The 23,167-nt window shown below is 44.3% G+C and overlaps 1 protein-coding gene across 5 annotated transcripts in view; it reads right to left on the reverse strand.

Annotated features, from left to right (window-relative positions):
- LOC144519105 (CREB-regulated transcription coactivator 2) overlaps nt 1-23,167 on the reverse strand; it is a 64,851-nt gene that overhangs the window by 26,891 nt on the left and 14,793 nt on the right. For 3 of the 5 annotated variants that reach the window (XM_078252007.1, XM_078252008.1, XM_078252006.1), the window contains exons 2-6: nt 21,984-22,085; nt 18,892-19,008; nt 14,512-14,573; nt 3,171-3,239; nt 1,092-1,198 (exon numbers count right to left, since the gene is read on the reverse strand). In XM_078252007.1, the coding sequence (XP_078108133.1) occupies nt 1,092-1,198; nt 3,171-3,239; nt 14,512-14,573; nt 18,892-19,008; nt 21,984-22,085 (457 nt within the window). The remainder of the gene's footprint in view (nt 1-1,091; nt 1,199-3,170; nt 3,240-14,511; nt 14,574-18,891; nt 19,009-21,983; nt 22,086-23,167) is intronic. The other 2 variants (XM_078252010.1, XM_078252009.1) reach the window with 2 other exon arrangements.

Here is a 23,167-nt window from a genome sequence, read left to right on the forward strand (position 1 = left end):
AATAGTTGCAGCCCTAGAGGTGATGTGGTGACCTGTTCTTTGTTAAACTGACTTTTCTGTATATGTTGCTAAACATATAAGCTGAAGCTGATAAAAAGCTTCAAAAACGTGGAGAAAACCCCACAAAAAACTTCAGTGAGTGACAAGAAAAACTTGGATAAAAGTGTCCAAAGACAACACAAGGGTTAAAGATATGATTTGTTCTTTTAAAAGTTATAAACTAACGTTTTTGAGTTTGGAGGAACATTATCGCCTAAATACGATCGGTTTTGTTCAAAAACTAAGCTTGCAAGATGTAAACCGGCACAGGGGTCGGTACTTGACCACTTCTCTTCTGTGTACGTGCTGTCAGTTTGTCCTGTAGTTGAATGTTTTTAGTATACCAGCTAGCTACCAGTTACTGGCCGGCAAAAACAAAAATGTCCCCAAAAAAAAGTTGAAAAATGTGAGAAAAATGCCCAAAAAGCGACAAAAACGTTGAAAAAAAATATAGAAATAAAACGTTGAAAAATGCCCAAAAAAACCCTCGAAAAATGTCAGAAAAAGGCGACAAAAACGTTGAAAAAAAAAACGAAACAAAAAAAAACGTTGAAAAATGCGACAAATGTCAGAAAAAGGCGACAAAAACGTTGAAAAAAAAATAAAAATTGAAAATTCCCAAAAAAAACCTCGAAAAACGCGACAAATGTCAGAAAAAGGCGACAAAAACGCTAAAAAATAAATAAATTGGAAAATGCCCAAAAAAACCTTCGAAAAATGCGACAAATGTCAGAAAAAATATATATAGAGTTTTTTTTAGCATTATAACATGACACGCCATCAAAGCTGCTCTATGTCTTTATGTGAGCGACAGAGATATGAATATCACCAGCTTTCCAAGCGACATGTAACATTATTCCAGCATTTATCTTTTAAAAGGTCAGTACATATAATGATGAAGAGGGATAAATAATGTAAATCACTATTTCAATATGAAAAGGATTAACTGTTCTCTAGCTATTCACATAAAAACTACAGAAGTTGAATTCTCTGAACGTGTGAATGTGAGCAACATGTGGATTGTGTTGTTGACGGTGTTGTTGCTGTCTCACCGCTGCGTCTGGTGCTCTGGGGGGTGAGGGTGGGTCCTCCCGTGGTGAAGGGGTCTCCCGTGGGAGGGTTCATCACGCTGGTGTGGAGGGCCGAGTCGGAGTTCGTCCTGAGGGGCGAGAGACACTCAGTGTTCAGGGATGAGAGAGAGAGACAGAGAGCGAGAGAGACAGAGAGAGAGAGACAGAGAGAGACACAGAGAGAGAGACACAGAGAGAGAGAGAGACACAGAGAGAGAGAGAGACAGAGAGAGAGACACAGAGAGAGAGAGAGAGAGACAGAGAGAGAGAGAGAGAGACACAGAGAGAGAGAGAGACAGAGAGAGAGAGAGAGAGAGAGAGAGAGAGACACAGAGAGAGAGAGAGACAGAGAGAGAGAGAGAGAGAGAGAGAGAGAGAGACAGAGAGAGAGAGACACAGAGAGAGAGAGAGAGAGAGAGAGAGAGAGAGACAGAGAGAGACAGAGAGAGAGACACAGAGAGAGACAGAGAGAGAGAATGTGAGTAAACTAAAGAGCTGTTGAAGAAGTTAAAGGTCAGGTGAGTCTTTATTCTTCAACATGTTGTGAACCAAACCTCCACGGCTGGAAACACCAACCGGAGCCGCACGGTGAAGAAGAAAAGCCAACTCACAGGTTTGGGTTACACACACACACACACACACACACACACACACACACACACACACACACACACACAAGACCGCGGCGTTTCAGATTCCTTCAGAAAGACAGATGGGACTGCTGAGTTTTTCCAACAGTGTTAAAAGGCCTTTGAGCAGCCCACTGCTGAGCCGAGTGAATGAAACTAAAATACTTTCCTCAGATCTAAAGATCGTAGTCGGCCCAGCGGACTTCTTTAGCAAGTCTTCTCTTGAAGCTTTATGAGCGTTATGTATTTATTCATTCCAAATTGCATTATTTCTTTTATTGAAAAGTGTAACGTTTTCTTGAGGAAGGACCCATAAGTCCACACCTGCCAAATACTTGCACGTAAGGCCTCCCGCACACTGGCTGCGTGGCGTGAGCGTGTCAGCTGCGTGAGCGTGTCCGTTTTTATTTGGGCTCCCATGGTAACAGGTTCGAGCTTGCACACTGCCTGCGTGACACGCACGTCTTAAACGCCGAAAACGCGTGCCTGCTAGAAACAGAACCGACGCCTATTTTTCACGCGACACGCAAGCGTGTTGGAAGCGTTTCCAGGCAAAATAGAATAAGAAAAGATATTCATATGTCATTTTGACACAAATACATATTAATAAATGACACGTTGATGTTTGACAGTCTCGAGGTTTTGATATAAATGCAGATATAAATAAATAAATATAAATATTGCACCTGTCAATACAGAACGAGATCTTCTGGAGCCTATTTTGCCGTCAATACTGCCGACGTTGTCTTTGCTGTAATCAGATCAGTATATATTTATGTTTATGGGAAACATACATGTGTGCAGACAAGGCTAGCAGCAGCAGCGCCGCGTCAGACACGTTTCTGGTGTACAAAGACATAGAAAACTGACACGCAACAGAAACGCCACGCTCACGCCACGCAGCCGGTGTGCAGGAGGCCTTAGTGTAAGCCGATTCACACTGAAAGCAAACTGTATGCACGTTTTGAAATTTGAAAGTAATCCAAGCTCAAATGTTGAAGCATTAACAGAAGAACAAAGGACTGACATCTGTCTCCTTTACTTTCTGCGTGTCCTGGTCTTCTCCTACAGAGGACTCAGCTAGTGCAGATAAAGGAGAGGATCTTGAGAATGATGAAAGTTAAAAAAGGATAAAACAGACCAGGATGGAATCATTTCGATTGTAGAAAAGGATTTTTTTTGACGGTTTGGAAAAAAAAAAAAAAAAAGGTAGAAAAAGCTTCAATCTCCTGAATCAAGTCAGCCAAAGAAGGAAGAAATAAAAAGTCCAAAGTATAAAAGAAAAAAGGTCCCTAATGTTCACCCATGTGTTTTTATTCCACTTCCACTCTGTTAGGAGGGAGCTGGAAGATGGCCCGGCAGAAGGAAGGAAAAGCAGGAAGTAAAAGGGAGGAAGAGGAAGAGGAAGAAGAGGAGGATGAGGAGGATTCACCTGTTGAGTGCAGTGGTGGGGAGACGAAACAACTGGCTTTTATCCCCGGGGAAGTTTCCGGACCAATTCCTTTTCATGATCGACAAGAACAAAAAGTTATTTTCCTCCACCGAGCAAGAACATCGAAAAGAGGAGAGGGGGGGGGGGGGGGAGGGGAGGGAGGGGGAGGAGGCAGCGGCAAGCGAAGAGGAGAAAGATGGAGGCAGCGAGCGAAGGACAGAGAGAGGCTGGCGTGTTTCTTTTTAAGAATTATTTTGACTGATATTGCGATTGTGATATGATTCACGATATTGGAGGGTATGATCATTGTAGCATTAGTCCCATATTTATTATATATTTATATTTATCCCCATATTAATTTACATAGAAAAATACTGACATTTAAAGAGATGTTAATTATATAGTGTGTGTGTATAGTGTGTATGTATGTATGTATATATATATAGATGTATGTATGTAGATAGATGGATGGATGAGTCTAGATAGATGTGTGTATATATAGATGTATGTATGTATAGATGTATGTATTGTGTATATATAGATGTATGTATGTATGTGTGTATATATAGATGTATGTATGTATGTATGTATGTGTGTATATATAGATGTATGTATGTATGTATGTATGTATGTATGTATATATATATATATATATGATGTTTTCCTTAGTCTGTAGGATACGATAAGTAGGCCGAGACGTCCCCCTCTGTGATTTGGATATTGCACCAGTCCATATTGCAATTTTGAGAAAATTGTGATTAATTGTGCAGCCATATTTTGAGTGCCTCGGTACCCAGCACGTGTTCAAACCTAATATTAGACACGTTGGCACGGTCAGGGAACAGAAGGTAGGGCTGGGCATCCTTAAAGCTACAGTGCGTAGTTTCTGCCGCCCCCATGAGGAATTCTCAGTAATGACAACAACACTGTCGGCACATGATACAAGCCTTCCGTGATCGCGCACCAACCCCCCAGCGTTTACTTCGGGACGGTATAAATTGTGATTTGGGACGGTGGTGAAAAAAGTTAAATTAGAGCCTTGGTTCAAACAGACGTAAAAAAATAAAATATCTGATTATTCACTTATCTGTGATCTTTGTTTACCATCGTGACTGATACATTATCACGAGTGCTCTCAATGTTCAAAGGGAAAAAAGATTAGCGATTAAAGCAGGGATGGGCAACTTTTGTGATAAAGAGGACTACAAAAATGTTCTCCTCACTACCTGAGGGCTAGATTGTGACTGTGCACTTCTACCAGTAGGATGCTGTAACCTTTATCTTTCAATTAGCTCAAGTAAAGCTACCAAATGAATGAAAACAACTAAATATATACTGTAAACAAAGTTTATTTTACCGGCATTTCTATTTATCATATTCAAATGCATTTGATAATGCTTCTAGTCATTTAATGAACTTAACACAGAAACTAAACATCCACATTCCCGAATAAATACATTATTTCAGTCATATTTCAGTGCAGTCACATTTTAATTGAACGGTGCTTAACAAATTCACATTAAAAAACGTAAACAAAGTATTATTATTGTCAATATACTGTATTAGTGTCTCTGCCTTGTACAGGCTTTCCCTCCCTCTCTCTCTTTTTTGTTAACAGTGAAATAGCAATCATATCCAAGGTGATTAATCTTCCATGGAAAGAGGAGTAACGTTACTGTACTGGCTTTTCCCGACTGCACTTGAATGCAGCATTATTTCACAGAGAAAGAGAGAAGGAAAAGAGACAGATCGACTGTTGCTTTGTTGTCCAGGCAAACATTCAGCTGGACACAAACTTCCAGGCAGGTCAGTTGTGTTGAGTTTTCTTTTTACCCACATAGCTTTTCTAAAAACGTTCTTGTGGTAGCGATAGAGGCAGTGATGTTTCCCGTTTACTGTACGGGACTCTATCGCCGCCTCAAAACCAGCATGACACCGGTCTTACCCGGCCATCGCAGACTGACGTCAGGTTGAGTCTCAGCTTTTCACCGCAGGCCGTTGCGGGGGGGGTTTCGCGGCATCACCCGCCACAGTAGGCTACTAACGTTACCCCCATTCAAAATGAATGGAAAGACTTGCGTCAGGAGATGCGCCCGTTATTTGTGTGACCGAGGCGGGCGCGCCCAGCATCATGTAAACCAGAGGTGCCCAAATTATTTCATATGAAGGGCCAAAATGTATCTGGCTGGAAGGCCAAATAAATGTCCATGTTGAAGAATACCGTAATTCTCGCCATTCTCCTTAGATAAAAACGTAGTTAGTAAATGTACGTAAATGTAAGTTTACCAGCACTGTGCATTACATTGCCGTTAAACTCAGATTACGTACTTTTTAACTGCACAAAATGTACGTTTCGTAGACTTTTAAAATAAGAGGAGAATAAGCATGAGCACGGGCCCCAAATTTGGCCCGCGGGCCCCAAATTGGGCGGCTTTTATGTAAAGAAACCGAAACAAAAAATACTTCCAATACGTCCCTGAAACATGCACAGCACTCAGAATAGTAACAGGTTGTTTATATTATATATGTTGCATGTTACATTTCCACTGTTTAGAAACCAAAGCCCGCTCCATTTTTTCCTTTTCAGTTTTCGCGCTTCCTCTCCTCCTCTGGGAAAACACGACGCATTGCATTGTGGGTATACGGGAGTAAAATGTAGGCTACATCGTATGTACACTCAAATTAGCAGTGCATTGTGGGTATTTTATAGCGGACTATATAGTGATAGGGAACGGCTTCCAACACAGCTACGGTTTAGAAGCGAGACGCCCCAACTAGGAGTAGTTTCCCGTCTCAGTGTCACGTGGGCTCCGCCGCGGCCACGCCTCTTTAGGAGACTAGCGGCAGGTCCTGAGTGATGATTCCAACGGGAGAAGTGAACGTGAACACAGATTATGAGTAGGGCTGTCAGTGAAAATGCGTTCATTTAAAAAAAAAAAAAAAGTCGTATTAATCGCGTGCCGCCATTTATTAATTTATTTTCACTTCCCTCGTCTTTGCGTCGTGCCTAACAGGATACTATTTTGCCGTACTTCCTCCTAACACATCCTGCTGCTGCAGGAATAGCAACGTGGATTTCGGTGCCTCATTCTGGTGCCACTGACCCTGACCCAACCTACCGCTAGCTAGTTAACACTATACTCGACAGCAGCTAACGTTAGCCTACCGCTAGCTAGTTAACACTATACTCGACGGCAGCTAACGTTAGCCTACCGCTAGCTAGTTAACACTATACTCGACGGCAGCTAACGTTAGCCTACCGCTAGCTAGTTAACACTATACTCAACAGCAGCTAACGTTAGCCTACTGCTAGCTAGTTAACACTATACTCGACGGCAGCTAACGTTAGCCTACCGCTAGCTAGTTAACACTATACTCGACAGCAGCTAACGTTAGCCTACTGCTAGCTAATAGCTGGATTAAACACGGTTAAAATGCTGACAGCTAACGCTAAACGGTGTAAAGTGTGACTGTGTTTTACTGTAGAGGATTCAACACCGGGATGTAACAATCTGCAGCTGCCGTCGGAGAAACAACACAGACGGTGCGTTCAGTGAAATTGGTAAACTACAGCCACCGGTACCGTTTTAAAAAGTACCGCTTTGGTACCGGTATCCAAACCAAACAATACCCAACCCTAATACTGACTCTAGATTCAAATGTGTGACTAGATTAAATATATAATAAACAAATACAAATCTTAAAATCAGTTCATAAAGTCACTTTCTTTGCATTCATTTGATTCCCAGTCAAGATCCTCTGGTAAGAACGGCTTTCAGTTGTTAATATGGACTGAAAAACTGTTCCGAAAACATGCGAATAATAGCGATCAACTATAGAAATTCAACAATTAATCGCGATTAAGAAAATGTAATCGTTTGACGGCCCTAAATATGAGTGATCCTTTCGCCCCGTAGTCACCAAAGTAAACATTGGAGCCGTTCATCAACAAGCCACATATCTCCAGAACATTCTGACACTCAAAGGGTATTTTTCACACGGACACATGAGGAGAAAATGTACTTAGTTTGAGACCTGTTTCTGTCTCAGGAGCGAACTCTCGCGAGATCTGGCGACACAGAGAAGCTAACGTCAGCTAACGTTGCTGAACGCCCTAACATCGCCGTGATGCTAAATATGTCTCTTAGCTGTGTAAATATCTAACGTTAGCAAAAGAAAATATTAATAAATTATACAAATATAATTTTTCATCCATCCACACGACGTTCGCTACACTTTCAAACGAGGCCACGCCCCTTTAGGAGAGAGGAAGTGAGGGCTGCTTCATACCATTACCGCTGCTTGCAATACACTATCTTTAGTAAAGAGGATCTTTGATCATATGTATATGTATACATACACGCACACACACACACAAACACACATTCAAGCACACACACACACACACAAACACACACACACACACACACGCACACAAACACACACACATGCACACACGTGTAAGCACACACACACTCACACAAACACACATGCAAGCACACACGCACACTCACGCAAACACACGCGCACACACGCACACAAACATACACAAACACACACTCAAGCACACACACACTCAAGCACACACGCATGCACACACGTGTAAGCACACACACACACTCACACAAACACACATGCAAGCACACACGCACACTCACACACAAACACACACACACGCACACAAACACACACTCAAGCACACACACACGCATGCACGCACGTGTAAGCACACACACACTCACGCAAACACACATGCAAGCACACACACACACACACACTCACACAAACACACTCACGCAAACACACATGCAAGCACGCACACACACACACACACACACACACACACACACACACACACACACACACACACGTAGTGAATGAAGCTTACCGCGGAGAATTGGAACACCACTACAAAATGGCGAACACGCTGCATAGTGCACCGTTTCTTGTAACGTAACGTTTAGCTGGCATGAACATCACAGAAGAGGGGCCCAGACGGACTCCATCCTGCCGAGCAGCAGTTACACATTTGTTTTGACCAAAAACATCCACCGGTTACCAAACCTCTGTTGAACAAACACAAACTCTGCTTCTGTTCAGCCTCAACCAACCAGAACCAAAGTGTGACAAATACCAAAACAATGATACTTGCCAGTGTAGTGTTTGTGTTATGATGTCTAACGTGACTGAGCAATAGTGTAAATACTCCATTCTTTCCCCTAGAATCTAATTTCTTTTATATACCAATGATTCCCCTAAATATGTTCCGTTTCTACGGTACAGCCGACGGCGTCTACATCATATCTGTATCATGTCAGCCCTACTTATTATCAGACCCAAACACAATCTGGGGATTTCTTTCTACAGTTTTCAGAGGAGGAAATCTGCGGAATTTAGCGGACAGTTTTTCTGCCTGGGGTGGTTTCTGACTTTTTTTTCAATGCTGCTGAAAATCCGCGGAAGCAGGATCACACAGTCACTGGTCAGCACGCACACACACAAACACACACGCAAACACACACATGCACACTCACCCAAACACACACACACACACACACATGCACGCACACATGCAAACACACACACACACACGTAAGCAAGCAAACATACACACGCAAACACACATGTTCACACACGCAAACACACACATTTGCACACAAGCAAACACACACACGCACACACAGGTTCAGACACGCGCAAACACACACACATGTGCACGCAAGCAAACATACACACGCAAACACACATGTTCACACACGCAAACACACACACACGTTCGCACACGTTCAGACACGCAAACACACACACACGTGCACACACACACACACACACACGTTCAGACACGCAAACACACACGTTAACACACGCAAACACACACACACGTTAACACACGCAAACACACACACACACGTTAACACACGCACACACACACACACACACACACGTGCACACACACACACACACACGTGCGCATACACACACGTGCGCACACACACACACACACACACACACACACACACACACACACACACACACACACACACACACACACACACACACACACACACACCCTATTTGGTCCTAAAACATTCAGCAAAAAGGTTTTTAGAAGTAGGCTACCCGACTAACAACAACAACCTGTTTCACCGGCTGTGTGGGAATTTCTGAGTGTGAATTTCTGAGTGTGAATTTCTGTGTGGGAATTTCTGAGTGTGAATTTCTGAGTGTGTGGCGTTTGAAAAACTGTCTTTCAGGTTTGGCGCACAACTACGCAGGCCAAAATTAATTGTGAACCTAAATTAATATGCGGGCCAGATAAAAGTTTGCAAGGGGCAGGATTTGGCCCGCGAGCCCCGAGTTTGACGCGGGTGCTTTAGAGCAGTGTTTCTCAAATGGGGGTACGTGTACCCCTGGGGGTACTTTGGAGGACTGCAGGGGGTACGGGAGCAGTTTTTGTCGCTTTTTTTTCAAAGTTTGTCTGCCTTCTTTCTACTGTGTTTGCAGTTTTGGTCGCTGTTTTCTAAGTTTTTGTTACTATTTTCCACCTATTCTTTTTTTTAAAAATGTTTTTGTCGCCTTTTTTCAGTCACATGGCTGTTGTTTGGTAAATCTATCGCTGGTCACGGGGGGTACTTGGCTTAAAAACATAATTCAAATGGGGTACATTATTGAAAAAAAAGCTTGAGAACCACTGCTTTAGAGTGTCCTTTTGCACTTTGTTTCTCGTCTATCCCTTGCCGCTGCGGGATAAATGAAGGATTTTGAACCGTGAGTGTTGAGGTGTGAAGAGTGGACCTGCTGGGACTGGGACTGTGGGCGGAGGCCAGTCTCGCTCTGAAGAATAGTTGTTGTCGTGTTAGAAGAGAAACCAGAAAGAAAGAAAGAAGACGCACGCAGGCAGGCAGCTAGGCAAGCGGGAATGAAATGACTGCAGAAAAAAGAGACAGATTCCCAGAAAAAAAAAGGAAGGGCAACCAAAAAAAATTTAAAAATAAAGAAAGAGAGAAAGAAAAAGAACTGAGAGCTCTTCAAAACCAACTGAGGTTTGGAGAGACGCCGGCTAAAGTCAACGTCCTGTTAGTTGTCTAGAGGTTAGTGCTGCCTCAGTGGGAGCCGTGAAAACCTTTGTGAAGCCTCGGTGTCCCCTCGTGGGAGTCAGGGCGGGGTGGGATGGTTCAACGCCTTGCCCAAGGACCCTCGGCAGGAAGATGAAGGGTGGGGGGTGGTGGGGGGAGTATTTCTAGTAACTGCACATCACTGTCAAAGTCCTCGTTGTGGTTCTCTCTACAGCTTGTACAGTCTGCTGCTGCTTTCTGACACACATTAGATCTTTAAAGGGTGTCTGGTTAAATAAAAATAAAGAAACGGGAGGGTTGCTGCAGGTTCCTTAAAAGCCCAATTCAAGACACCATTTCCAAAAAGCCATTTTAGCCCGGGCTGAGAGCAACACTGGGACATAGAGCTGGGCGATATGTAGAAAATCAAATATCATTGTATTTTTGACCAAATACATGACATAGACACCGATATTGCGGTGATATTGTTGGGTTGACTCATGGTGCTTTCACAAAATATTTACACAATGAGATTTTTGATCAATAATCATCAGTAATGTGGATATAATGACTAAGTGGGTAAAGGCAAATAATGGAACAGTTACAACAGTCTGGTAGGTTCAGAAAATGACATCACTTTACTGTAACGCAGCCTTTACAACCAGGAGAAGACTTATGTCATATTACGATATCCCAAATTCCTGACGATATCTAGATTCATATATCGATGTTGATGTAATAATGATAATATATTGCCCAGCCCTACTGGGACACCGGGCGCTGTCGCCTTGGAAATGACATCGGGTCTCAGAATATGAAAAAAACAAAAACCCAGCCTTTTTTCCATTTCTGTTTTCCATGTGTGTTTTTTTTTATGACCATAAAAAGGAAAAAACAACTTATAATTGTTTTTGTTTTTTTTACCCATTTATGAAAGGAAAATCCAATGACGAAAAGATACACTGACCTATAATAATCTGTGTATATAACACCCCCACACACACACACCCTGACAAGATTTAGTTGCCAGATGGTCTTGAACCCTAGAGTCAACGGTCCAGCATTCAGCTCGTGTTTTCTGGTGAGTTTTTTGACCCATTGTTTGTTTTCTACTCGGCCTTTAAGGCCCAGACACACCGACCAGACGGCCGACCGTCGGCGGAAAAGGCAGTCGGACTGATCAGTCTCCTCGAGCTGGTCAAAAAAAGTTCCTCAGAACGCGCCGAAGAGACGAGACGTAATACGTAGGCCTGTCGCAATATGCAATAAATCAATTAATCGCATGATAAATAAAAATGAGCTTGATCATTTTTAAATGGAAATTATCGCGGCTGGAAAAATGTCCCATTTTATTTATTGTTTTTGGTTGTTTTGTTCATTTTTCGTGGATACCGTATTTTCCGGACTATAAGTCGCTCTGGAGTATAAGTCGCATCAGTCAAAAAATGCGTCATGAAGAGGAAAAAAAACATATATAAGTCGCACTGGACTATAAGTCGCATTTATTTAGAAATTTATTTCACAAAATCCAAGACCAAGAACAGACATTTAATCTGGAAAGGAGAGTTATTAAACTACCCAACAGCCCCCAGAACAAGGGGCTGAATACGGTAGGTGTCCTCTACGTTAACGTAACACATTAACAGTTATTAAACTACCCAACAGCCCCCAGAACAAGGGGCTGAATACGGTAGGTGTCTCTATGTTAACGTAACACATTAACAGTTATTAAACTACCCAACAGCCCCCAGAACAAGGGGCTGAATACGGTAGGTGTCCTCTATGTTAACGTAACACATTAACAGTTATTAAACTACCCAACAGCCCCCCAGAACAAGGGGGCTGAATACGGTAGGTGTCCTCTATGTTAACGTAACACATTAACAGTTATTAAACTACCCAACAGCCCCCCAGAACAAGGGGCTGAATACGGTAGGTGTCCTCTACGTTAACGTAACGTAACAGCTCTGTTGACGAGCCTCTCCCAGCAGCACGTTGTTCAAGCACCCATCTGTGGACTCCTTCCTCCAGCTCTGGCCATCTGGATTTCAGCGCGACTAGCTTTCTTTGTTTTCTTCATTGCAGTGAGACTAACCTTTTCTCCAGTCCCTCACAAGTTTCTCTCTCACTCCAAACTCTCCTTCTGCTGCTCGATGACCGTTTTCGGCTGCGTGTTTTACTACCTGCAGTCTCCTGCAGCTTCTTTTCTTTCTCAGTTGTCTTTAGGAGCAGCATATAGTCGTCACGAGCCTAGAGCGCCTCTCGCGGCTGTAGACGGTAATGTTTTCAGCATGAAATAACATATAAAACATGTTACATTATATATATTTTGATATATAAGTCGCAGGACCGGCCAAAGTATGAAAAAAAAGTGCGACTTATAGTCCGGAAAATACGGTATTTAAAATGTCTTCCAGTTCCAGTGTTAAATATTCTTTAGAAATAAAAGTGTATAGATCTTTGAAAAGGTGTACCTGCATTATTATGCCATTATCATTATATTAGATGAAAAACGGTCTCAGAACGACAATATTATCGTTTATCGCAATAATTCCCGGGATAATTTATCGTCCAGCAAACATTTTTTTTATCGTGACAGGCTTAGTAATACGTCTCCGTAACAGCAGGCGGCGCTAATCTGTATTGTCGCCCAAAAAATGGAAACCGGCAGCTGATTGGACGAACGCGTCACGTGGGTCTGGTTTCTCCCGAAATTCAAAGCCAGACTGTCATGGCGGCTCGTTCAGAATCCGATCTCATATTGTCCTAAAATAGTTCACTGAAACGTGTTTCTGAAAACATTTGAAGAGAGAAACAGGCCGTGCAGCTGCTGAATCTGTCTTCATTTCAGATCAACAAAGGTCAGTTTAAAAGATGGTAGTCAGATTTTGAGAGACTCTAGTCACGCTCATCCCGCTCCCCGTTTCCTGGTTAGCTCTCCACCAATCAGATGGGTCATTGAGTCTGACTGCTGCTGATTATACATGTCAAATCGGCCCAAATGAAGGCGGAACACACCGAACAGACTCGAGTCACTGACCTCGCCAGACTGTCAGACGGCCGATTATCGGCTCGGTGTGTCCGGGCCTTTAGCCTAAGCCAGAGGCCTTCAACAGGGGGTCCACGACCCCTAGGGGGGTCCTCAGAGTCAATGCAAGGGGGCCGCCGAATTATTGTTTTAATACTTTTTTCCCCCCCAAACGTAAAATATGTCTTAAAAAAAACAACATACATTAAGATGAAGATAAATGTGTGTGAAGATAAATCAGCCTATTTGTAAAAACAACCTCAACAACATTAAAGATGTTACGTATGATTCAGGCAGGCTTATGGATTCACTGGGCCTTCCACAAGTATGTTTGACATTAAAACATGATGATATATGAATATGTAAATAGTAGCTTAGTATTGTAGGGCAGCATAAAAAGGAATGTGTATAAAGGCTTTAGGCCGCCCTACATGTTATTGTCGGCTCAGTTTATTATGCAACTCAATTTTATACAATATATGTAGTAGGGGGTCCCTGCTCGTCTCTCGTTCAGGTTAGGGGTCCTTGGCCTAAAAAACATTGAAGACCCCTGGCCTAAGCCATTTAGTACGTCTGCCTTTCCTGCCTTTTTTGGACCGTGCCCTTGGATTGTGATGTGGACACAGTTACCTGGTTGTGGAATAAACCCATTTGTGGATTTTTACTCTCTCTGGAGTCATGCATTTTGAGTCCGTACTGGCTATGCCTTGGTAAAAACACTGTCTCTCCCTTTCTGTCTCTCTCTCTCTCTCTCTCTCTCTCTCTCTGTGTCTCTCTCAATCTGTCTCTCCCTTTCTGTCTCGCTCTCTCTCTCTCTGTGTCTCTCTCAGTCTGTCTCTCTCAATCTGTCTCCCTCTCTCTCTGTGTCTCCCAATCTGTCTCTCTCCCTCTCTCTTTGTCTCTGTCTCCCTCTCAAAACTACGTTTTTGCCAGATTTCACCCTCCATCTGAGATGCTCGGTTGTCATTAAGCAGCCCCCCCCCCCCCAGTTTTGGAGGACCTGCAGAAACCATTAAAACACGGTTACGTTTTAGTCGTCATGTTTTCACACTTCTGTCCCCCGTCTCTTCAAGTTATTGAACTTCTAACCCGCCTCCCCCCCCGAGGCGTCACAAAGGCTTCAGGAAGGTTTTTTAAACGGAGCAGGAGAGACTCTTAACAAGAGGCTTTGGGAAATAACAAACAGTCATCCCTGCGGACAGCCAGGTCTCTATGGAGACAGACAGGACAGGAAGTAGGAGAAGTTGTCAGACAGTACCTTCTCCAGCCGGGGTCCGGAGGCGGGGACAGGTAGGCGGAGTTATACGGCGAGCTGTCCATCTGAGGAGATGACTGGTTAAGGGTCACAAATGTTATACATTTTAAGATTCTGGTGTTTGTTTTTAAAGCTCTTTATGGTCAAGCCCCAGCTTATATCGCTGAACTACTGAACTCTGAGGCCATTAAGGTCTGCTGACCAGCTACTCCTGGTTGTCCCTGGAACGCAGCTCAAAAACAGGGGAGATGGAGCGTTCTCAGTCGTGGCCCCAAGTAGGGATGTCACGAGAACCGATACTACCGATACCTTCCGGTTCTAAAATGACAAAACACCGACGAGGCCCATTTTTTTTGAAGCACCGTAGGCACCGTTAGCGACGATGCCAGTGTTAGCAGCGTCGGTGCTGCGCCTCTTCCGGAACTGATGGGGGCAGTATAACGCTTCAGAGTGCTCCAGTCGATACATTCAGAAGAAGGAGGTCACGAAGAAGTGGCCGAAGTCACGCCCTTCTACTGCCGGTACATACGAGAGTCAACTCTACCCGACCTAAAAAAACGGCATGTTCACTGCAAACTCACGGTCCTCTTTTCCCGCTTTACAGCCCCCCCCTCTCTTGGCTTCAAATAACCCACCGTTGTCGGCTACGGCCGCTGTACAGGCTACACGTTGTAAACAGCCGTGGCTGCTTGCCTGCTCCTCCGGTATCGTTAGCAGGAATAGCATGGCGGCGTTAGCCACGGATAGCCAGGACCAGTCGGGATCACTTCACTGGCCGTGTCTCAATTGTTTTTGCGAGTAACCAACTCAGGTACTCTAGCTATATAACTCAATGTGAGTACATGAATGTTGAGATGACATAAAATACCCGTCCTTTTTAGCCGTGATAAATTAGCCTGAAGCTAATGCTTAGCTACCTGTTCAGGAGGAAATCAGCCAACTGGGCGTCCTTTTGGACTCTAAGCTGTCACTATTTACCCGGGGTTTGTAACGTCTCTGGTCACGCAACAGTTAGAAACACTGTTGTTTTTGCACAGTACCTTTTTGAAAAGATGTCTGGAAGTCTGGAATATGTCTGGGGACTCTAGTTGTTGCACTATGACCATTCATTGCACTTTGTTATGTTGTTCTATGCTCTATTGCACATGTTTTGTATGTCTTGTTATGACATTTTGATATTTTTCTAATATTTTAATAAAGAAGTTCATGTTTCAAGTTAAAGTACCTGGAATCTTAGAAAATCTTTTGGTTTTTTTTACCCGTGGTATCAAAATCGGCATCGAGAATTGTGTTATTTTACTGGTATTGGCACCGACTACGAAATGTTTGGTATCGTGACACCCCTAGCCCCAAGGCTGTGGAATGAAATGCCTCTGCATGTCAGATTGGCGCCCAGCCTAAACATTTTTAAATCACGACTTAAAAGTCTTTTATTCATTGGCCTTTAAACCTGCTTGAGAGTTGTATTCTGCATTTCCATTTTCCAGTTTGCTACAAATGTTCGTTTTGTTACTCAGGTGTTTATAATCTGTCCTAAATCATGTCAATGTCCAGCACTTTGGTCAACCTGGTTGTTTTAAATTTTACAAATAAAGTTGGATTGGAAATGATCCTGTTCATTAAAAACCTTCTTTTTCACTTTTGGTTTCTAGACGATGTGAAGAACTGCGACAGCTGGTTTCACTGTGACTCAAACTTCTTGTTTTTCTATTATTCAAGGTTTCCTCTTCCTTTACTGCATTCTAGTGGAAAACAAGTTCAACAAAAGTACAAATCATTTGTATTTATAGTGTTAAAGTCATAACCCAAGTCCTTCTCTAATCTCAGGACCCCAACAGATCGGTCTAGACCTGGGGGGCTATTTCACAAAACCAAGATAAGGGATTAAGCCGGGATTTCCCAGTTATCCTGGCTCGATTTAGCCTTGACTCGGTTTCAACCGACCAGGCTAACAGCCAGGATTTATTAATCCTGGAGCCTTCTCTGTTCACTCAGCAGTGGTTTTTACCTTATTGTTATCAAAAACGAACAGTTGTACACTTTGCATTAAAAGTGAACAGTGGAAGTTAATATGACTTAGGTCATTTATATTTGAGAGAGAGAGAGAGAGGAAGAGAGAGAGAGAGAGAGAGAGAGAGAGAGAGAGAGAGAGAGAGAGAGAGATAGATAGATAGAGAGAGAGAGAGAGAGAGAGAGGAAGAGCTAGATAGAGATATATATATATATATATATATATATAGAGAGAGAGAGAGAGAGAGAGAGAGAGAAACAGAGTTCTTTGTTTTTGCAAATGACTCATTGAATGGTTTCAGTTAAGAGCAGTAGTTCATGAATGTATATTTTTAGATATATCATTCAGTCGGTCCGCTATTATCTGCCACTCTTATTTCACCCGTTTGGTTGGTTGTTTGTTTTTTAACAGAGGCTGAGTTTCCTTCTTTACATATTATATGATTTGCTCCCTCGTATATATGGACATAGAAAAGAAAGACACTGAAGAAACTGGACTCTAACATCTAGAAACTATAAAGAAAAGTAAGTGATAAATATAACTCACACTGTAAACATGAATGTAACAGAGTATTCATCAGTTATTTCCACCCCAGCAGAATATAAGGTCAAAAACCATTGAGGTGTCCTCTCCCTGTGGTTACCTGAATGAACAGTAGTCTACGCCAGTGTTTCTCAAATGGGGGTACATGTACCCCAAGGGGGACATGAGGACTACTCAAAGTTGTTTTTTGCTTTTTTCAAAAAACAACTCCGCCTTTTTCAAGGTTTTTGTCACTTTTTTTTTTTTTGTCACAAGTTTGTCTTCCTTTTTTCTGCCTGCCTGCCTGTTTCTCTGTCTGCCTGCCTGCCTGTTTGTTTCTCTGTCTGCCTGTTTGTTTCTCTGTCTGCCTGTTTGTTTCTCTGTCTGCCTGCCTGCCTGTTTGTTTCTCTGTCTGCCTGCCTGCCTGTTTGTTTCTCTGTCTGCCTGCCTGTTTCTCTGTCTGCCTGCCTGTTTCTCTGTCTGCCTGCCTGTTTCTCTGTCTGCCTGCCTGTTTCTCTGTCTGCCTGTTTGTTTCTCTGTCTGCCTGCCTGCCTGTTTCTCTGTCTGCCTGTTTGTTTCTCTGTCTGCCTGCCTGCCTGTTTCTCTGTCTGCCTGTTTGTTTCTCTGTCTGCCTGCCTGCCTGTTTCTCTGTCTGCCTGTTTGTTTCTCTGTCTGCCTGCCTGCCTGTTTGTTTCTCTGTCTGCCTGTCTGTATTTTTCTCTGTCTGCCTGCCTGTTTTTTTCTCTGTCTGCCTGACTGTATTTTTCTCTGTCTGCCTGCCTGCCTGCCTGTTTCTCTGTCTGCCTGTTTGTTTCTCTGTCTGCCTGCCTGCCTGCCTGTTTCTCTGTCTGCCTGTTTGTTTCTCTGTCTGCCTGCCTGCCTGTTTGTTTCTCTGCCTGCCTGACTGTATTTTTCTCTGTCTGCCTGCCTGCCTGTTTCTCTGTCTGCCTGCCTGCCTGTTTCTCCGTCTGCCTGCCTGCCTGTTTCTCTGTCTGCCTGTTTGTTTCTCTGTCTGCCTGCCTGCCTGTTTCTCTGTCTGCCTGTTTGTTTCTCTGTCTGCCTGCCTGCCTGTTTCTCTGTCTGCCTGTTTGTTTCTCTGTCTGCCTGCCTGCCTGTTTCTCTGTCTGCCTGTTTGTTTCTCTGTCTGCCTGCCTGCCTGTTTCTCTGTCTGCCTGTTTGTTTCTATGTCTGCCTGCCTGCCTGTTTCTCTGCCTGCCTGCCTGTTTCTCTGTCTGCCTGTTTGTTTCTCTGTCTGCCTGACCGCATTTTTTCTCTGTCTGCCTGCCTGCCTGCCTGTTTCTCTGTCTGCCTGTTTGTTTCTCTGTCTGCCTGACTGTATTTTTCTCTGTCTGCCTGACTGTATTTTTCTCTGTCTGCCTGCCTGCCTGCCTGTTTCTCTGTCTGCCTGTTTGTTTCTCTGTCTGCCTGCCTGCCTGTTTGTTTCTCTGTCTGCCTGACTGTATTTTTCTCTGTCTGCCTGCCTGCCTGCCTGTTTCTCTGTCTGCCTGTTTGTTTCTCTGTCTGCCTGACTGTATTTTTCTCTGTCTGCCTGCCTGCCTGTTTGTTTCTCTGTCTGCCTGCCTGCCTGTTTGTTTCTCTGCCTGCCTGACTGTATTTTTCTCTGTCTGCCTGCCCGCCTGTTTCTCTGTCTGTCTGTCTGCCTGTCTCTCTGTTTCTCTGTCTGCCTGCCTGCCTGTTTCTGTCCGTTTCTGTGTCTGTCTGCCTGCCTGCCTGCCTGTCTGTCTGTAGCTATAGAAAACCTTTGGTTTGAGTCTTTTCTCGACAAAAGGAAGATCAGCTGATAACTTGAGTGTCTGTGGGTTTAGACGGGACAGTGAAGTGAAGGATACTTGTCGGTTGCGGTACGGTCGGACCGGTGTGATGAAACGGCGGTCTCTCTGGACTCGCTCCACCAGACCGTGGTGTCGAGTGGACCGGTTGGACTCCAGAGTGGAGGGGAAGGAGCCCTGAGAGAGAGAGACAGACAGACAGACCTTTTTGTCATATTATGTACACAGGAAACAGCAATACAGTGTAAGAGACATACAATTAAACACTCTTATATCAGAGCTTACACTCCACTAAAGAAATCCATTTCTGAGACATTTTATAAGACTTGGTTTGATCCGTTGCAAAACAATTTACTGTGGTTGACTTTGATTTGATTTAAAAATACTAAATTGAGCTGGATTCGTTTCAGATGCCTTCAGAAATTGGCGAAGGATTTTGATTCTGTGGTTTGAGAGAAGTTGTAAAACACAACTGCTGCTCACATGATTTACATCTCGTCTCTGAACGCAGCTCGGCGGACAAACACTGGATTTGGAGAGCTTGTAAAACAGTTTATGCAACAGCCGAAGCATGTAACGGACTAAGTGTTCTCCCAGGACAACTTGTTGTTTTACAGGATATTAAAAGGACAGTTCTATCATCACCTTCCAGGCCGTTTTATAGACTCGTGCGTTAGCGAAGATTTCGGAAAACATGACCCATTTAGGCAAAAAATGTAATAAAGAGGCATTCCATGTATCAGGATGTGCAATTTCTACGCTACCAATTGCAATTGCGTTAATGTGCTGGTGAGAAAGCAAACATTCAGAGCCATCCATCTTCAACAGATTATCCGGAGGCAGCAGCTCCAGCAGGGGAGCCCAAACTTCCCTTTCCCGAGCCACATTAACCAGCTCCGACTGGGGGATCCCGAGGCGTTCCCAGGCCAGGTTGGAGATATAATCCCTCCACCTAGTCCTGGGTCCTTCCCCGAGACCTCCTCCCAGCTGGACGTGCCTGGAACACCTCCCTAGGGAGGCACCCAGGGGGCATCCTTACCAGATGCCCGAACCACCTCAACTGGCTCCTTTCGACGCAAAGGAGCAGCGGCTCTACTCCGAGCTCCTCACGGACGACTGAGCGTCTCACCCCATCTCTAAGGGAGACGCCAGCCCCCCTCCTGAGGCAGCGTTGCATCCAAAAACCTCGACCCTAGCTGCTCCCTCAGCTGAATAGTGAGGGGAACAGATCAAGGCAGCAACAGAATCAAAGCCCTGGAACCATATAGGAGACTTTCTGGTCTCGATCACCTAATTGGCCGACAACAGTGCTGCGGGGGGGGACACACACACACACACGATGTAGCACGGTTTACCTCACACTCAGGTTAGGTCAGGACTTCCACCCAGAGCTATGGGAGAAGCTGGAGAGGCAGAGCTTTCTCCCCACCCAATAAGGTGAATAAAGTAATGATTAAAAAAACACAAATGCTTGTTTAAGGGCCCGGCCCGATCATAGCGGCGTAAAATGTCGAAATGATGCCACAATCTTGAATATCGAATTAAAAAAATGGAATCGTCAATACTGCCAAGCCCCCATGTCACGTCTGGTCGACTTGCCAAGTGGAAGAAAAAAAAACACACACTCGTGAAGTGCTGCGAGTCAGTCAACCTCCTCTAACTTAGCTAGAGCCAGTCAAAAGGTAGCATGGCAACTGCAGATGTAGCAGACCTAGTTGCCGGTGTGGAAGTATTTTGGATTTCCAGTGAGTTATGTTGACAACAACAACAAAAAAAACACAGTTTGGAAGCTCTGCTATGTGCGTGTACCATTGTGTTTACCATTGCACATTAGCCTAGCAGCTAGCAGAGCTTCCTTCTGCTTATAGCTTAATCACAACAAAACCGCACGGTTGAATTTCAGCCTGCATGAACTTTTTGTAGCCTAAACAGAGCAGCTTACAGTATATTATATTAGAGAGAGCAACAAGTTAGGGGACTGCCGAGTCTTCCTCTCTGCTCTCTTGCTCAGCCGCTGTGTGCTGCGAAGCGTCTGCCCTGGCATTGTCGGCAAACGTTTCCAACTGACTGAAGATATGTTATTGCTACATTATGTTGTTGATAAATGTTTTACATTTGACAATGTAATGTGGCACACTGCAAACAAAGGTCAGATATTATATTGCATAAAAGTCTAGTCTAAAAATAAATAATCGAGAATGTAATCGAGGATTTGGAAAATCGTGACACCTCTAACAAATACCCACAACAACGTGCAAAGTGACCAGACATGTTGAATACATGAGCAACGTCTCTTCCATCATAACACAAACTGCCCACATCAGCGGCATAGACTTCATCATCACCCTACTCATCATCACCGTCCACCACACAAACCACACCATATCGCTAACTAAACTGCACACTTTGCCCAGTGAACTGGGGGGGTTACTACCTCCTCCCCTGGACCGAGTTCACAAGTGAGATGTCTGTGGAGATGGAGTGCTTGTACCCGTTACTCTTAAAGCACAGGGGAGACACTTTGTTTCTCTCACTAGGACTCTAGAGTCAGAACTCGTTCCGAAGCCAATCACCGGCACTCTAACACACACACACACGCACGCACACACACACACAGACACACACGCACGACGATTCGATGACCTACTTCAAGCCTTTCATTCACCATAAAAGAGCTCACCCAGTAAGTTTACAAGAGAGACTTGCAGTCCTGGCATCCGGTACCAGCCCAAATGCAGTTTCCGCTTAAAAAAAAATAGAGTGGTGCCCCCCCCTCTGGTCACGCACTTTAAATCCTGGTGCGCCAGCGAGATCTACGTCATTCTGACGTCACATTGTCGTGCGACAGGTCGGGAACGGCGACTGTAAAACGGCCTTTAGTCGACTAAGAATTTCTTCAGTCGAGGACAGCCTTAGTTGCAGGTAGTAGTAAATAACTACCAGAATACCCTGCAGATTTCCCCCAGATTTTAAACTAATTAAAATAAAACTGACACAAATGTCAACACATCTCCACCCCAAGCAGAAAAAACAGAAAAACAAAAAATCTGATTTTCATTGTGGATCACCGCTGAAAGCCGTCTCCACCGCATGGAGCAGATAATAAAGAAAGAAAGAGCTACGTGCGAGCACGGTGGTTGTCTGTGTGTTACCTGCAAGTCCTGAGGGTTCCTGCCGATCTGGTTAACGTTGGGTAGCGAGCCGCCGTAGTACGGACCCTGACTCCTGGCGAGACGGAGCTTCTGGGCCTGAAGCTGACGGGTGGAAGACAAAGAGGAAGACAAGAAGAAGACGTTAGCAGGTAGAAGAGTCGGCCAGTTTCACTCAGACGTTCTGCCCAACAGACCAGCAGCCGTTCCCACCGTGGGACATTTGTTTACAATCTCTGGTGTTTGACAAAGTGCAGTGGGGGTGAGGGCTGTGACGGTATGGTGTATAGAAGCAACATATCACTGCGGTATGGCAGTTAACTGCGACCCCCTTACGAGATTTAGCGCAAGTTAGAGCGAGTGACGTCAGTGCCCGTGTGGTCGCGCAAGGAGAGCGAGCGCTAACGGAGTAGCGTGTGAGTGCTGCTGTGAGGAAAAGAGATCGCAAAGATGATGTAAAGTGAGTTAAATGTGAACAAGAAAACAACAAGCTAGAGCTTCTCAAGACACGGTGGCTTCATCTGTTGTCAGTACCGCCGGTAACGTGAATGGCGTTACCCCCGAAAAACATCAGCCTAAACCTTACAACATGTTGCAGCCATAGGCTGTATGAAAAGATTGCAGCACAGATTTTCCATTTCAGCTCAATGTGAGAGTCTTTACGGAGTCGTGCTGTCATTTAGGGCCACAATGGTTTCTCTCCTCTCCGTTGATCCATTCCACAGACAGTTCAGAAAGCTCTTTTGTCAATAAAGTCAAATATAAATAACAGTTTGCCGACAATAGCAGCTGAGCAGACAGAGAGCAGAGAGGGCGACTCGGCAGTTCTCTAACTTGTTGCTCTGTCTACCAACTAGGCCTGTCACGATAGTCAATAAATCAATTAATCGCACGATAAAAAAAAAGATGAGCGCGATATTTTTTCCGGCCGCGATAATTTCCATTTGCATGCTTGTTCGTTTGTTTTCCTCGTCTCTCTCTCTCTCTCTCTCTCTCCCAAAGAGACTGGAGGACCACTCTCGGTTCCTTAGCGTAACGAGGAGTGAACCCTCTAGTCAGTCGCGTGGTCTTTGTGTGGGGGCGGGACTCCTAGCGGAGAGAGAGAAAAAATGCTAGCTGAGAGTTGGAGCAGGGTTTCCTGCAGCACTTTGCAGTTACGGCGCCGTCAAAAAAAAAAAAGTATATGA

The sequence above is a fragment of the Sander vitreus genome, chromosome 6 (genome assembly GCF_031162955.1).
Source record: "Sander vitreus isolate 19-12246 chromosome 6, sanVit1, whole genome shotgun sequence".
Lineage (NCBI taxonomy): Eukaryota > Metazoa > Chordata > Actinopteri > Perciformes > Percidae > Sander > Sander vitreus.